The following is a 15,662-nucleotide window of genomic DNA, read 5'->3' as shown; positions in this document are numbered from 1 at the left end:
AGCTTCTACAACAGTGATTTAAGCTCTGAAAAAAGCTCAGTGATACTGTAGTCAATTTTAATTAACCAAAAATATATCCACTGTTGGTATTGGCAGATCTTTTAGACATTTAAATTCATTAAATTCACTAGTGATTTTTCTCAACAATCAAATAAAGTTGTTCTAAATCCATGCAATGTGGTATATTAAAAAATCTAGTATGGTAAGAATTTGCCTTTTTTTGTTAATATAAATAATATATACCATAGAAGCAAGCACACATTTTCAATTTACCATTTACCACCTAAGGAAATCTACATAAGCAAATAAACATATTTTTACAATAAACAGAAATCCCAACAGAATAGGGATTTAAAATTTTAGATTAAAAATAACCTACAAATGATTAAATTATTTAGATTAAAAATAACCTACAAAATAACCTTATGAGACAATTACCACAAAAATCAGTATTTAGTATTTATAATTCTATCCTTGATAGCTATTATTATCACATCAATTCCTCATAAGAGGGTCAAAAAATCATCTATAAAATAAAGTGACAGCAACTACTTTTCTTCTGGGAAAAAAAACCCAACAAATGAACACTGTGTCTGAGATCACAGTTGTGGGAGGCCAGACCTGTGATTTGATAATATGGCCACATTACCTGCACATTAGGAATAAATGATCCCTTTATTACTGGCAGACAGTTTATTTGGATAATTGAGACAGATGGAGGCAGCAGCTATAGTTAGGTCTCCCTCCATTTTTAACTATATGGACACTCAATGGCAATTAATCAGCAAGTTATTTCTCATTAATGGAATAATTTTAATGCTTTAAATGTTAATCTGAATCTATTTTTAATTGCAGCACAATCATGATCATGAAGCTACTAAAATACAGAAATTACAGATTCAAAAAAAGAAAAATCATGTTACTTACTTGGTGTAGTGGTTATACAAAATCACGGCACTAATGAGAAAGATTTACACAAAGATCCTTTGAGGTGAATCCTGATGCTCTTCTTCACAGTGAAATAACTTATGACTTGGAGAATAAACCTGGAAATTTGACTCTAAGCATCACAAAGGTCTACTTTTTCACAAAGTCTGTTGGTTTTCAAAGGGCTGATCTTGTCCAGCCCTTAACTTAAAGTCCAGCCCAGCAACTTAAATTGCCCTGATTGATTATTACTGTAACTATTTCACACAGGAATCAGTTGTGCATATTATAAAGGAACAACAATGTATTGTGGAAATGTGAAAGTAAACAGATGACATCTGCATATTTCTTACAAATTTCTTCTTGAAGTTTTGGTTTTGTTTCACAAGTGATCTTCAAGGCATCCAAAATTTACATAAAATGCAATGGAAACTCTACAGCAGGTGATGAATAAAAGGCACAATAAAAAACGTCAATTGCTATACTGGATTTGATTCTTTCTAATTTATCATGTGGCACAAATTCCATTACCTTAATAAAAAATCAACACTTTAGTTAGTAAACTTATCTTCCTTCCCCATAGTAGGTCCCAGGATGACCACTTAATTAAGAAAGATTGCTTCACATAATCTCAAACTTCTGGCCTTTCACTTAAGAGGAAAGGAAAAATACACATTTTTCTACTATAGTGTTGGAAATTATCAGGCTTTGATCTATTATAGAAACTGGGCTTTGAAACAGCCCTGAACTACTACTACTACTAGAAACCCCACAACAAACCAACTCCTTCAACACACAAAAACACACTCACAAACTTTTCCTAATTTTGAAATGACCACCTTCTCTTTTTGAAATAATGTTAGTCTTTTCCCTTATATGAAAACAAATTCTTTCTTGCTTTAAGGATATGCAAACTATGTATACATGTTTGTTGCAGCAAATCAAAGTACCAAATCTGACACAATTCCACTGGAATTTTCTTGTTTTACACTTTTATATTTGGCTACTTAGTTGGGTTTTTGTGTGTGTGTGTGTGTGTGTGTGGCGCTGGGAGAGTCCAGCTGCTAATACTGCTGACTTGTGGCTTCCTAACTAAAAAGCCAGAAGATCCAAAAGAATCATACTACGCCATATCAGCCTACAGTTCTTCAGCAGGAATGGCTTCCAAGTTTCCCAGTACTTGCATTGCTAACTGGGCAAGCTGCCAGGAATATTTGAGTTACACACAGATTTTGTTTAGAGAAACTAGAAATTGAGATGCAGAAAAAAAAAACAAACCAAAAAACCCAAACAAAAATATCCCACCCCCCCAACTTTCAACATTTAATGTGAAATTGAGCTACTTTTCATATTTTTCTGTGTTAATCATCAAAACCCACTGTATACATAATAGCTATTTCAGCAGGTGCATCTGAATTTCATACAGACTTTTGTTCTCCTGGGACTACTCTATGCTGAATATTTAATGTTTATTATCATTAAATGCTTGCTGCATTTTTTTTTTCTCCCCTTTTTTTCTCCATTTTGCATCATGCCAAATATGTTTCAAAATATACTTTTTAAATATGCGTAGCAGCTTGTCCCTGAATATTTACTAGAAAAAAATTGACTGAATATTCAATTTGCATTCCTTCAAGTTTACAAGACACAATAAAAGAGATTCTGGATGTGCCATGCACACTATTTTCACTTTTACAAAACTTTAACTGGCAAACGGGGAAAATAAAATTCCTAGTCCAGGAAAATGAGCCGTGAAATTGTGAAACAGCTAGATGAAAAGGGCAGTACATTTCAGCATATGTTTATAACTGAAGGCCAAACACAAAATAACTTCAAAGTGCAGTAATACTCCAGAAAAATATTGCTCCTAGTGTCTTATTGTCATTACAAAATGATAATTACATTTTATAAGAGAGATTTATACCTACAAAGCCTTCAGTTATTAATTCATGTACATCAATGACAACTACTTTAAAGCTCCATTTGCAACAGGTGATCTGAAGACATCACAAAACAACTTAAAACTGAATAAAAATGCATTTACAATTGTTACTGTGACATTTCAAGTGGAAAATATTCCCGCACTACTTGATATTCATTATAAAAACTACTAAAAATTAGCACTAGATGTATTTTATTACATTAAGGTTTTGCTTTACAATACTTTCAATACCTTGAGGAGTACAATTTCCCCTTATTCAACCATGACGTTATAAATACTTTTAAACCATACAACACTGTTTTTCCCTCAAATCTACAGTCTGTTTGGCCGCTCTGTTAAATTTATTTTGTTCCAGATCAACATTAAAATCAATATGGTCATTAAAAAAATCATATTTTAATTAAAGTAATTTTGTTTGTACATTTCAAATAAACTAAGTTGCCTTTCAGACTGCAATCTTCTGATGCAGAAAACTAACCTTCACATGTGCCTAACAGTAAAAATCTAACCAAATACTTGTACGTGCTGTTAAGAGCATATATCTTGTGTATCTTGTAATTGCAATTATAGATCTTGTATTTCACCTTATATTAAAAAAGGCAAACAAACAATCCACAAAAATATTTTCCTAAGTGGACATGATCATGTGATTTTGTCCCTACTTCCATCTCACTGAAAATGAAAGTACTGAATAGAGTGTATGACCAAATATAGCCCACAAGAACAAATTACAAATGGACTGAATTTGTCTTTTATGTTATTCCCTTCTTTCATAAATAACAGACTTTAGAATGTAAAAGAATTTAAAGAGGAAGCAATATCACAGGTTTTTCACTTATTTGCTTGAAATTTGTTGGTGTTTTAGACAAAAATTACATAGAATTACCAAATGGCTACAACTAAACAAGAACATATTTTGTGATTACTGAGATTTAGTCAAGCAAAATTTTAAAAATCACAATTTACTCTTCCATTAACAATATTATATGTACAGTATAAAGGAAGTGGTAAAAGAGAATTTCAAGAAAAGCCTAAAAGCAAATCAAAACAACCAAATAACTTACCCGCAAGGCTTCGATCACCAGGTCTCGTGCTTCTAGTTCTCCTTCCATTACACTCAAAAGCATTCGCAGTTCTGGCTTGCTCAGGTTATCCACATCAAACTCTCTTGTCTGTAAGAAATAAAACACTGATGAGCACACTGACTACAATAGTTACTGTAATTTTGAAACACAGATGTGTCAATATTAATCTATAGTTGTTAAAAGTTGGTGTCTTTACTTGTACTATATAAAGTCAACATTAATAGCAAATAGTCTGATTATTTTATTTTAAGTGAAGAAATTAAAGCCCTCCCATATTATATTGTTTCAAATTGTTGCAAGGGATCAGGCCTGCAAAATCTTGTGAATGATAAAGGTGAAATGATAAAGCAGCTAACTTTGTGACTTTGTTCCCTTGTGCAGCTTCACAGAGGCTGAAACAATAGAACATATGTAAAATAGCACTACCGGGAGGAAGGCAAGAAAGGGAAAATATCTTAACCACAGCACACCTAATGCACCTGTGCAAACAGCTACCAATTTACCTCCACACACTGGGCTGAATGGGAACTTTTGAAGAACAATTTGTGAAAAGACATTAAGCCTTATGTGCATGCTTTATTTGCAGTCTCATTTGTTTGGCTGGAGGGAACAGTTCTGCTTTAAGAGGCACTAACATTCTTAGCAGCAGTATCTTTCCACTCCGCAGTCAGTAAGAGCGGTGTGGGTCTGACTGCCACCCTGAGCAAGACAGGAAAATGAGTTTATACTGATGAACAAAATCATTGAGCACATACTCAGTGTATAATGGGAATATCAGCACAGATTCTGCAAAACCAAATTCACCTCACAAACTTCTACAGTTCTGTAACAATGGCAAAAGGCATATGGTAAAGTGGATCCACTGGACACTAATGTATTTGAATTTTCCAGAAGTTTTGGACAAGGTACTGTATCCAATATTATACAGAAACTCCTATCCAAATGTATAGGAATAAAAGACACTTCATGGATAGGAAACAAAACACCATGAGTAACAATCACTCTTCAAGATGGAAACAGGTAAGTAGGGGGCACCTCTGGGACCAGCCTTATTCAAGTTCTTCATCAATAACCTGGAAAAAAGATAGAGAAGTGGCAGAGACAGCCATTTCATGTGGAAGCTGGTACATAATTCTTCACTTACAGGTGTACAACCTAATTTTACTGGTATATAAACCCCTGGTAAACCCACATCTCAATTATTGCATAAAGTATCTAAAAAGTGTAGAATTGGCCAACTAAAAGAATGAAGAGAAAATAAGTAAGTACTATATGAGGAAACACTACAAGGCTGAAAGTCTTGATTTTGGAGGTGTGGTGAGGAAAATGTTATAATACTCAAAAAATCACAAAGGTAGATAAAATAAATACAGATCTGTTTTTCACCATCCACAACACTAACACAAGTAGGCACTTAATGAATTTAGAAGAGGGTTACTTTCAGGGAGAGAAAATAATTTTTATTCCATGTGCTAGATTCAGCTGCCCAGATTGATTTTCAATATGCTATTATTCCCTGTAAGGTAAACACTAGACTCCTAGCTATGATGTAGATGTGTTTACCAGAAAGCCCTGCAAAGCAAACACTCACCCAGCTTCAGTATAAAGTAATCTGTTGCCAAATTAAATGAGCAATATATCTGGATAAACTATATTTTCCCCAAAGCACATACAATCTTAACATTCAGCTACTCAGGAACTTCAGTAGAGAAAAATCCAATAAAAATTAAGGCAACTACCATTTCTACTTTTTCAAGGCTAGAGGATGGCAGAACACTTATTCTTCTCTCAGGCTAGAAGGCCATCTAGATCTAGATCTAAAATACCCAAAAGCTGGATCTGATAGTATTACTGTGTTACACTTTTACTTTGCAGTTAAAACATGCAGAGGTGCACAAATGGCAAGTGAAAACTATGTGTCCAAGCTTTAGCTATTTACATGCAATATATGTTGGATTGAGCTTCCTCATTTAGGTGAGTAATACAGACCGACCTCCCTACACAAGCAGGGCCATCCCAGAGCACATGGCACAGGATTATGTCCAGACAGATCCTGAATATCTCCAGGGAGGGAGACTCCACAGCCTCTCTGGGAAACCTGTTCTAGTGCTCAGTCAACAGCACAGTAAAGCAGCTCTTCCTCATATTCAGGTGGAACTTCCTGCGCATCAGGTTCTGCCCATTGCCTTCCTATGACTGCTCAGCACCACTCAGCTCAGCCTGGGCTCCATCCCCTTGGCACCTTCCCTTCAGATACTAAAAAACATGGATGAGGTCCCCTTTCAGTCATCTATTCTGGAGGCTGAAAAATTCCCTTAGTTTGTCCTCATAAGTAATGCTCCAGTCACCCTATTTCTATTAAGCATAACTGTTTTGAAGATGGGGCCATACATTCTAACCAGAACTTTAGCCTGAACAACAGTTATCTTCTATTTTTGCTGCCTGGGTCAACTGTTCCCGCAATCAAAAAAAAAAAAAATAGCTCTTACTCTCCCATGCCAATGAATCAAGAGAAACAAGCAGTTTCTCTGAAGGCTTTTTTCCAATATATGCTGCAGCAGCCTCTCACAGTGCTCCTCACAATTCTATATAATGCTCACTGATTTAAGGACACATATAAAATGAAAAGTCACTAACCTTATACAGCTCCTCATGTAATCCAGTGTCAGTAGAGTATATTTTACCTTACTGGCTGCAGCAGTTTTCACACTTGGCCCTTCTAATTGCTAAATTTAATTCAGATACATGGACCACTTATCTATCTATCCTTCTTCTGTGAACCACTTCACAAAACCTAATTCTTCAAGGATAGGAATTGGTTTCTCCGTACGGCTTCTTTTGTAATGGAGAATAAAGTCTCCATTTTTCAGATAGAAAACTAATGCAGGGATTTTTTTTCCCAAAAATAGAAAGCAAGTAGTAGAGGGGCATCCACAAAAGTACAGTAAACATATAAAGGCAGATCTTTGTCAAAAGACTGTCCATCACAGGTGAAACATCTATTATCTGCAGTCTTTCCTAAGACATAAATGAAAACATTCTTAACAAACCAGAGACATCCTTCAACATATGTGATGCAGTGATGAGATTTTTAACTAAGCACCTGATTAAGCAATTGCATAAATTTTGTTCAAGTGTACACCTTGAACTAGAACATAACAAAAGACAGGAAGAACTAGCAGTTAAGTGTGCTCCTTGGTAATTTATGGTTAGATATACATCAACACAAAGAAACTTTAACAGAAAGACATTCCAACAAGATACTAAAATTATTTTTTATATTTTTAATTTTAAAAACATGAAATAAGAACTAGCAAAACCACTTCCTATCTAAACAACTCCAGCATGAGGCTAAAAACCCACTTACCCAAGCATCTTGTCTCCAAAAGCAGCCAATAAGTGATGCCTTGAAATCAGGACTAGAACTAAACAAGCCCATAATGATACAAAACAAGCCCAGAAATACTCTCTCAACCTCCAACAATTTTCATCTTGTTCACCTTCTGAGCCAGAAATTGCCATTTTGTATATAGCAGCTCTCAGCTGACATATCTGTTGTGAACCTGCCCCCTTGCTTTTGAATCTTTATGTAATTTTAGCATCCACAACATTTCACAATTACACGTTTTGTGTAGAATCACCACCTTTATTGTCAGTTACTTCTGTTTGATGCCTTCGCATTTTAAACTGTCCACAATCAACCAGAAGAGACACATAGAAAGAAAAAGTGCTTTTTAGGATAAAAGAGATGACCATCATTTTTCTGGTCTTGTTTATGAATAATTTTATGCTCACTGAGGCTTTTTTTCCCCCAGCTTTATTTGATAGATTCTGAAATGGGAGCGACTACTTTTTTTCCAGTACTTTAATGTCATCTTCAAATGGTTCACTATGGATAAGCAACATCGAATTCATTCACACAGTCACTGAACATGGTACTATGTCTTCTCCCCATACAAATCTCTGAATGAGCACTCATGGAGCTGCAACATACCCCAGCTGCACCAAAAGACAGTTTAAACATCTGAAATATTCTCAAGCACAGTTGTAAAAATGTCCTAAAGACTTGAATAGATAAAGCATATGATGAAATAAAACTATCCTCCCTCCTAAACATTCTGTGCCATCTTCTGGGGATCAAAACATCAGTCACAGCAGGCTTGCCCCAAGTTTTAGTCAGAAGGAGCACTGTTTGGCCAAGTCACAGAAAAAAAACTGCTGGTTAGATCTAGAAAACTAAAATTCTTAAGATCTCCAGTGAAGCACTAAGTCTTAGATCTCCAGAAAATAAAGACTGCATTAGAAGCTCATGCCTTATGTGTCATCTGAGGTATGGCTAGAATACCTGTGGCAGAGTGCCAGGTTGTAAAAATTTAACCATCAACGTAACATCTATGTAACCAAGCCAGCCATTATGGGAATATGTTGCCCTAGAAGATATTTCATATATACAAACAAAACACAAGAGAACTTTTTCCTCTACCTCTTTCAGATTTCAAAATGTTTGGTTTATTTGATCTGTAAGAATAAAATACCTTAAAAACACTACTTCAGTTCTCTCTGTCTCCAAAACTCCACGTTATTCTTCCAGATCAATTTTGTAAGGAGTGCATGTTGCCTGGCAGCAAGTGCACCAACAATAGAGCAAACTACTAATTAGCTAAAACTCATCCAACTACCTGCATGTGCATCACAAAAACCATACAGGCAAAATTATACCACCATTGCTAAAGATGAAAAAAAGCTCTGTCAAGCCAAAATGAAGAAAAATCCATCAATTCTGAACAAGAGAAAAGAAAAATAAAAAAGAGAAAAAAAATTGTGAGAGATTGGTAGTGCCAATAGTTTGGTTTTGCTTACATAGCCTGGTGGATAGTACTGGCAACCTCAGGAAGTAAAAATGCTGTTCACTGTGCTATGCAACCACTGTTAAAAACTCTGCTGCCTTCAGCAGAAGCTAGAAGAGACAAGTAAAGTATAAAAGCCACAATTTTTTACTTTCCCTAAACATAACACAGGTAAAAAACAAATTAGCTGTGAATTAATCATAAATGACCATAGGAAACAAGCTCCTTTTTGCTCAGAAAGCTTTTTAAAAGATGGAGCTGGGTGATAATCCAGGACTTGGGGGAAGAAACCTGTGGAGCATAAGTGAGGGCTGGAGGGGTGGGAGTGGGGCAGGGAGAAGTATAAAAATGGAGCAAAAAAGACACATAGGGAAAAGCTGTCAAAAGTAAAAAAAGTAGTATTTTCAAAAGGGAAGGGAAAGGTATATATCTACATTTATTACATTTTTTATCTTGAGTTCTCATCAATACATAAGCAATCCTCTTGAGGATTCACATAGCAGACTTCCCAGATAAGGTTCTAAAAATTAAAGAGGTTTGCTATTACTTATTAGGCTACACAAAAAATAAACCTCTAGTATATTGATGGCCCCACATCTTGCAGACCCATGAAACAGCTGCATCAGAGAAACACAACCACGGTTTGTATGTTTTACAACACCAAGTATGTTGCCCAGGTACAACTCATCTGATCAAGCATAAATATCTATTTTCACTAATTCTCTTTAATTTCCTATAGAGAACTACTTATTATGATTTGAAATGTCCCAGGAATCAGAGACAGTTTTTCTGGGACAGGCAGATTTGATACAGAACTTAAGAGAATCATCCATGCCAACTGGACTGGTAGCAGAAGTCAAGTTGTGATGCCCCAGAGTATCACATATGGGCCACTAAAGGTGAAAATCTAAAGGTGTGTGTCTTGTATGTAAGTGAGGTATCTAATGGTACCAGCTATGCAAGCCAGGTACCTGATGTCCCTTTATTTTCAATGAAGTAGAATCAGCCCAGTCAAACAAACAAAAAAGCTATTCAGCTAACCACCAGCAGAATGATTTGCTCATGACTCCACTGACTGTAATAAGATATTAAATACTGTGCATACACATAGACACCTAAATGTAAGTGTCTTGAACCCATTCACACCTCTTCTCACACCTTCAAGAGCCAGCTGCCTAAATCACTTGACTCAAAACCAGTGAAGTTCACAAATCTGTTCCTAAAACAGGTTATTCCTCCTAGTCACTTACTTCATCCCACTAACTATAAAAGGAAGTGGGTATGCGGTAAAATGAACCATAGCCCTTTTCTAATAAAGAAAACTGCCAACAGACAGACTGCTAAAAGAAGTAGTTATAATATCCACATAGTATTCATGAATACTTCAAGGAAAACCACAGTTTATTGCTTTGACTGTGGAAGGCTTGTTCTTTAGTCTGAAACTAAGGTAAGAATCTGTGATCCTCTGCTTCACTAGAAATTATCTCATGCAAAAATACATGTCCATTTCACACCACATCCAAGATGAACTTCAGAAGATATATAACCTTTAGAAAATTTTCTTAGTAACAGAAAACAGGTATAAAAGCAGAGAACTATTTTTTAAGGAGAAGCGATGTCATTGAATTTGCTCCCCAACTAATATGGAATTTTTTGCTGAAGAGAATATCATCTGACGTTAACATTCTAATAAGACTCATAAAATTTCATAGTCATACCTAAGGGATCATGAGGGTACTGTATATGCATTTAATTATAACATCCATTAGCTCAATGACTTTTATTGGATTGTTCACCACAAAAAGTTACCCACTTATTCTGCCCTCCTCGAGCACACCTCCCCAGCTTTCTGGGCTTATCAGAAGATTTTCTTTAAACAGTATGGGGGAGGTTTTGGTTAGCTATTGTGGGCTTTCTTGGCTTCAGCCAGCAGCAGAACTTTTAACAGTTTCAACATTAACCACAAATATACCTCAAAGCTGGGAAATTTATTTTGGAAACAACAACAAAAAACCCCAAACAACCAGCCCCCAACCCCTACAAAATTACTAAGACACTGGCCTTTATACATACCCAGATATTGTCATAGCGTTAAAACATTTCTGCAATCTATTAAAGCCACAAAGATACTTCACCATTTTTTAGTTCAGTGCAAGTTAGGCTTCTATAAAGATTGAGGCCCACAAATCTTCTATAATCATGTTTAAATTCTTAGATTTAATGGGAAATTTCTGTTCAGCAAGTTGCATTCAAATAAGTCACTTGTAAGGCAATTAGTATATGACTATAGGTACACACTGTTGAAGCTATCTCTGTTTTCCAGAATTGTACACCTTACTTTGTGCTATAAGAGAACTAAAACACAATGCCCAAGAAAGCTTCAATGTGTGTATCATTTGTACATACCACTACATCTTCTCTAAGCCTACTTGACAGCTTCTGGTTTATATGTTCAAGGATTATACAGGTGTTTAAAATCAATTTTTCCTTTTCTTGGGTAGGACTAGGTGCACAACCAGACTGCAAACTGCTGTCTTCCTGAGATCTTTCCTTCCTGCCCCAATTTCTGTCTCTATTCCTGTCTTGGTATATCCCCTCCAAGGCCAAAACAATACTTACACAAATGAAGTCAAAGCAGTTGGGAAAACAACAGAACTTACTTCATTCATCAGCTTTACACCTCCCATGTCACTTTAACATATGTGGCTCAGAATTTTCACCTATTCACTTCACCTCTAATGACAGACAGTGTGACAGTCCACATTTGGAAGAGAAAGGAACATATACAAAGTGGACTGCATTCAGTGGCTTTCTTTTCTCATCCCCAAGGACCTTCACAACACAGAAAAAGAAGATGTGCTGCAGGTTGTGGAGTAGAAGGCATAGAAAAGGCAGTGCTGTAGCTTGGAGAAGGAGGAGGAGAGGAAGAAAGGAGGTTTGAAGTGTCACTGCAAGATGGATCAAGACCAATCTCTTACCACAGAGAAGCAGAACTAGAACAGACAGAACTGTGCTGTCTCTGCATGTCACCTATATGCTGAAACACAATGGCATCACACATCTGACTAGAAGAAAATAACTTCTCTGAATGATAATGCAACACTGAAAACTTATATTTAGATGAAAACAGAGTTGCTAATGGTCTTTTTGTAAGTGATCATTCTTTAGGATGTAACCTCTTCTAAGAGATACAGTCTTTGCTTTTCAAGTCTGTGGTCTCATTTTCTACTACTTGCAGTAGTTTTAGATAAGAATCTTTCCAACTGACCTAAATCAGCCTATATAATTGATATGATCAAGCCATAATTTAGCATTTCACTATATTGACTAGAATGGCAGTTCTACTACGAATATTCTTACAGATCAATAAACAGTGAATACACCAAGATAGGCATAAAATACCCCACAATGTCACCACAAAGTATAATGGAATTTCACTCAGTTTATTTTTTTTTTTTTTTAGTATTGATAGTTTTCAATGTAGTGTAACTTTTTTTGTACTGTTACATGACCCACAGCAACCCACAGTGATCTTCTGGGGTGTGCACATATTCTCAGTGCAATTTTGTAGCAACATCCTTACTCACTCCAGTGGAGTCAAGATTCCACTCTATCAATATCAACTATACATACAGCTTTACAGACAGCAGAAGGTACTGTCTTTGACGGGAAAATAACATTTATGCTTTTGATCACTGGTCAAGCAAAATCAAATCCAAAAATTTTACTGAATAATTTCAACAGAATTCATGTTTGATATAACAGGCTTTTCATAGGCTTTGTTAAATCTACACTGAAGCTAATGTGTGTGACAAGCCAACCCTCTCTGCACAGCAGGCTGATGTTCAATGTTTCAACAAAAAGACTGCTAAACTGCATTATTTCTTGCTATTATATAATCATTATTGGTAGACATTAGGCAGATGGAAGTCATTCCATGATGTTTTAAAACACACACATATGTTTTCTCTCAATTCTAGTCCAAGTTGCATCAACACAATATTTCAGTGACTTCAGTGCAATCATGCTGAGCAGGTATGAAAAATGACCAGAACCACTCCCCTGCCATTTTTGCCTGTCATCCTTACCACCATAAAAATTACCAGTATTTTGTGGGAAAGAAGCGATGGGCTCAGCAAATACTGTGCTTTATTGTAAGAAACTCAGAATAACAAGATTAACAACTTTGCTCCTAAATGTAACACACTATAGAACAGTCTAGGCTTTTTCAGTCAAATTTCCTGGTGAATCTAAAGCACTTCCCCTCCTTTTCTACAGTGCTTCTAAAAACAGCAGAAAGCCTCTTTACTCTCCAGTTATGTTATTGATAGTGTGTCAATACAGGAACAGCATTTAGTATCAAGAAACCCTATTGTACTGTCCTGTGCCAAACACCTTCTGCTTACAGCATAAAACTTACACATTAGCACGTTACCAATACAAATACTGTTTCTTCAGAACAAGCCCAGAAAAGCTCACAGCTTTTTACTGCACCATTTGTGCAATCAGAATTCTGAGACTAAAAGAAAAAAAAATATTAAACAGAACAAAACTAAATGCCAAAAAATCCTAACCTAAAACTGTACTGAAAACAATATTTTGTTATAAGTTGAGGTTTAGTATGACTTATAAAATAGTCATCTGAATGATTACAGTCATCCAAAAAGTAAGCAAGATGATCCAATTCATAATTTTCTATCTCCATTTTAAAGAGAGAAAATAAAAGCTGTTCATACTAACTCTTCAAAATAATTATTTAAGTATTATAAACATATTATTTTTTAAATTTTCATTGCAGAGAGGTTTTATTTTTATTTTCCTGTACAAGAGGTAAAATTCACCAACAATAAAATGTTTATATTGGTAAGGAAAAAACATAAAAGGAAAATTAATGACTGAAGGCAAATTAAAAAGGAAAGCAATAATTTAAAAATATCTTGTTATTGCTCAAGTAGCAATTATTTTTGTTAGGCAGAAACACACAGTTTACATCCTAGCATCTCTTCACTTTTAAAAACATATTTTAAAATGAGTGTGCAGTGGAGAGCTAGCTCTCCTACCTTTCACAATGAGAACACCAGATTGTATGAGTGGCTCCATTACCTAACAGTGCAATATTGAAGAGATACTTGATTACAGGCTACTTGTTTGATATGTTAAAACTAAAAATTAAGGTAGTATTATTATGAATATACTAAAGAATTTAGTATAAATAATTTTGGTGAAAAGCTGGGCTTTAAAGTATTTCAGCTTGCTTTAAGTAATTCTTACCTTAATATTTATTTATGCCATGGTTATATCAGTTTTAATAGATAGTGATGTTATAAATACGCACTGCGTAAGGTTTGCTTTTTTAAGGGAAAACTGCATTTCCACAACACTGCAGATTTTAAGGCACACAAGGACAATTACATACACAGTTGGAACAAGGTTTCAGATAAGAACTAGTGCGTGTTTGGAAGTAAACAAGATCATAACAAATAAAATGCTACCAATAAGGTAAATTTCAGAGAAACTAGTGCCCCCCCTTCGGAGTCATCGCCCTCAGGAACGATCCCAATCAGAACCGGCACCACCCCGGTTTTACTGCCCTGAACTTCGCATGTGTCTACGAGACCGAGCAGCTCCAGCCTGACTCTGGACCTGCGGCTGTCGGCCAGGCGAGTACCTAGGGCTCGTTCGCCCCAGAAGTCGCCAGACAGGCTGGACCACGCCAGGTCTGGGATGCACCGGGAGAGGGAGAGCCGCCGGGCTGGTAGAGGTCTGCCAGAGCACGGGCGAGGAGCCGCGGCCCAGCAGAGGCGCAGACCGCCCGAGACAGACGAGCCTCGCAGCCTTGCCTGGGGTCGTGCGGAGCAGAGCGGAGCCCAGCGCCGGCCCAGCGGAGCGCAGCCTCCCCCTGACACCGCTTTAGCCATCGGCTGGCACCGCACCGCATCCCTCCGTCTCCCTCCCACCGCCTCACCCACCCGCAGCGAGGACACGCCGGCAGGGAGGGCGTTCTTCTCGGCTTTTGAGGATATTTTAAGCGGGGAGCCAGATCCTGCGCCTGGGGCGCGGGCCCTGGGAGCCGAGACGTCTGCACACACCCGGCGCTCGGGACGGGACTCGGGGCGGGGGAAAAGGACGGTGCCTCTGCGCCGAAAACGCCTCAGGAGAGGCAGGCGAAAGCCCAGCGCCTTGCGGGCCCGGCAAAGGGTTAAAGAGCAGCATTTCCCCCCGCCCCGGTCTGACAGGTCCCGCCGCCCCAGCCGTTGTCAGCCGGGGCGCAGCCCCTCGCTGTGCGAGGCAGCGGGAAAGGGCGGCGGGTGCGGGAGAGGCGAGTCGAGGAGCGGAGCCCCTGCACGCCCCTCACGGGCGCCGCACGCCGTTCCCCGCGCCGGAGCAGCGGGAAGGAACAATGGGGGCGAGAACCCACCGCCCCCGCGGAGGGAAAAGGGAGAGCCGCAGGGAAGGAGACCCCGCGCCTCGCTCTGTTCCTGCCCGCGGCGGGACGGCGCTCGGCGGCAGCGGGTCCCACGGCGGACCCCGTCCCGCCCCGGGGGAAAAGGAGGGCGGAGGGACGGAGCGGCGGAGGCAGGTCTCCAGGCACCGCTTCGTCCCAACCCCAACCCTCCTCGCCGCGGCTGGATCGCGCCCTCCTCTCCCGCCAGGCCGATTACCGCTGCCGTGGCCGCCGAGTCCTCCCGCCCGCCGGAGCCGGGCTCGCCGCTCGCTCCCTCCGTCGCCATCTTCCCGCTGTTCGGGCTCCGGCGCGGAGCGCGGCGCGGAGCCGAGTGGCGGAGCCGCCGCCGGGCGCTTAACCCGCTCCCCGCCGGCAGCGAGCCCGCCGGCAGCGGGGCGCTTAACCCCTGCGGCGCC

At 38.6% G+C, this 15,662-nt stretch overlaps 1 protein-coding gene across 1 annotated transcript in view; it reads right to left on the bottom strand.

The window, feature by feature from the left end:
- CTTNBP2 (cortactin binding protein 2) overlaps nucleotides 1-14,943 on the bottom strand; it is a 76,678-nt gene extending 61,735 nt beyond the window's left edge. Inside the window, exons 1-2 of the mRNA XM_085569390.1 lie at nucleotides 14,771-14,943; nucleotides 3,934-4,041 (exon numbers count right to left, since the gene is read on the bottom strand). Of these exons, the coding sequence (XP_085425516.1) occupies nucleotides 3,934-3,996 (63 nt within the window). The 5' untranslated portion in view covers nucleotides 3,997-4,041; nucleotides 14,771-14,943. The remainder of the gene's footprint in view (nucleotides 1-3,933; nucleotides 4,042-14,770) is intronic.
- Nucleotides 14,944-15,662: the final 719 nt, after the last annotated feature.

Source organism: Lonchura striata, chromosome 1A, assembly GCF_050655825.1.
Source record: "Lonchura striata isolate lonStrDom1 chromosome 1A, ASM5065582v1, whole genome shotgun sequence".
NCBI lineage: Eukaryota > Metazoa > Chordata > Aves > Passeriformes > Estrildidae > Lonchura > Lonchura striata.
Note: the sequence above shows the minus strand (reverse complement) of the source record. Positions and strands in the feature narration are given on the sequence as shown.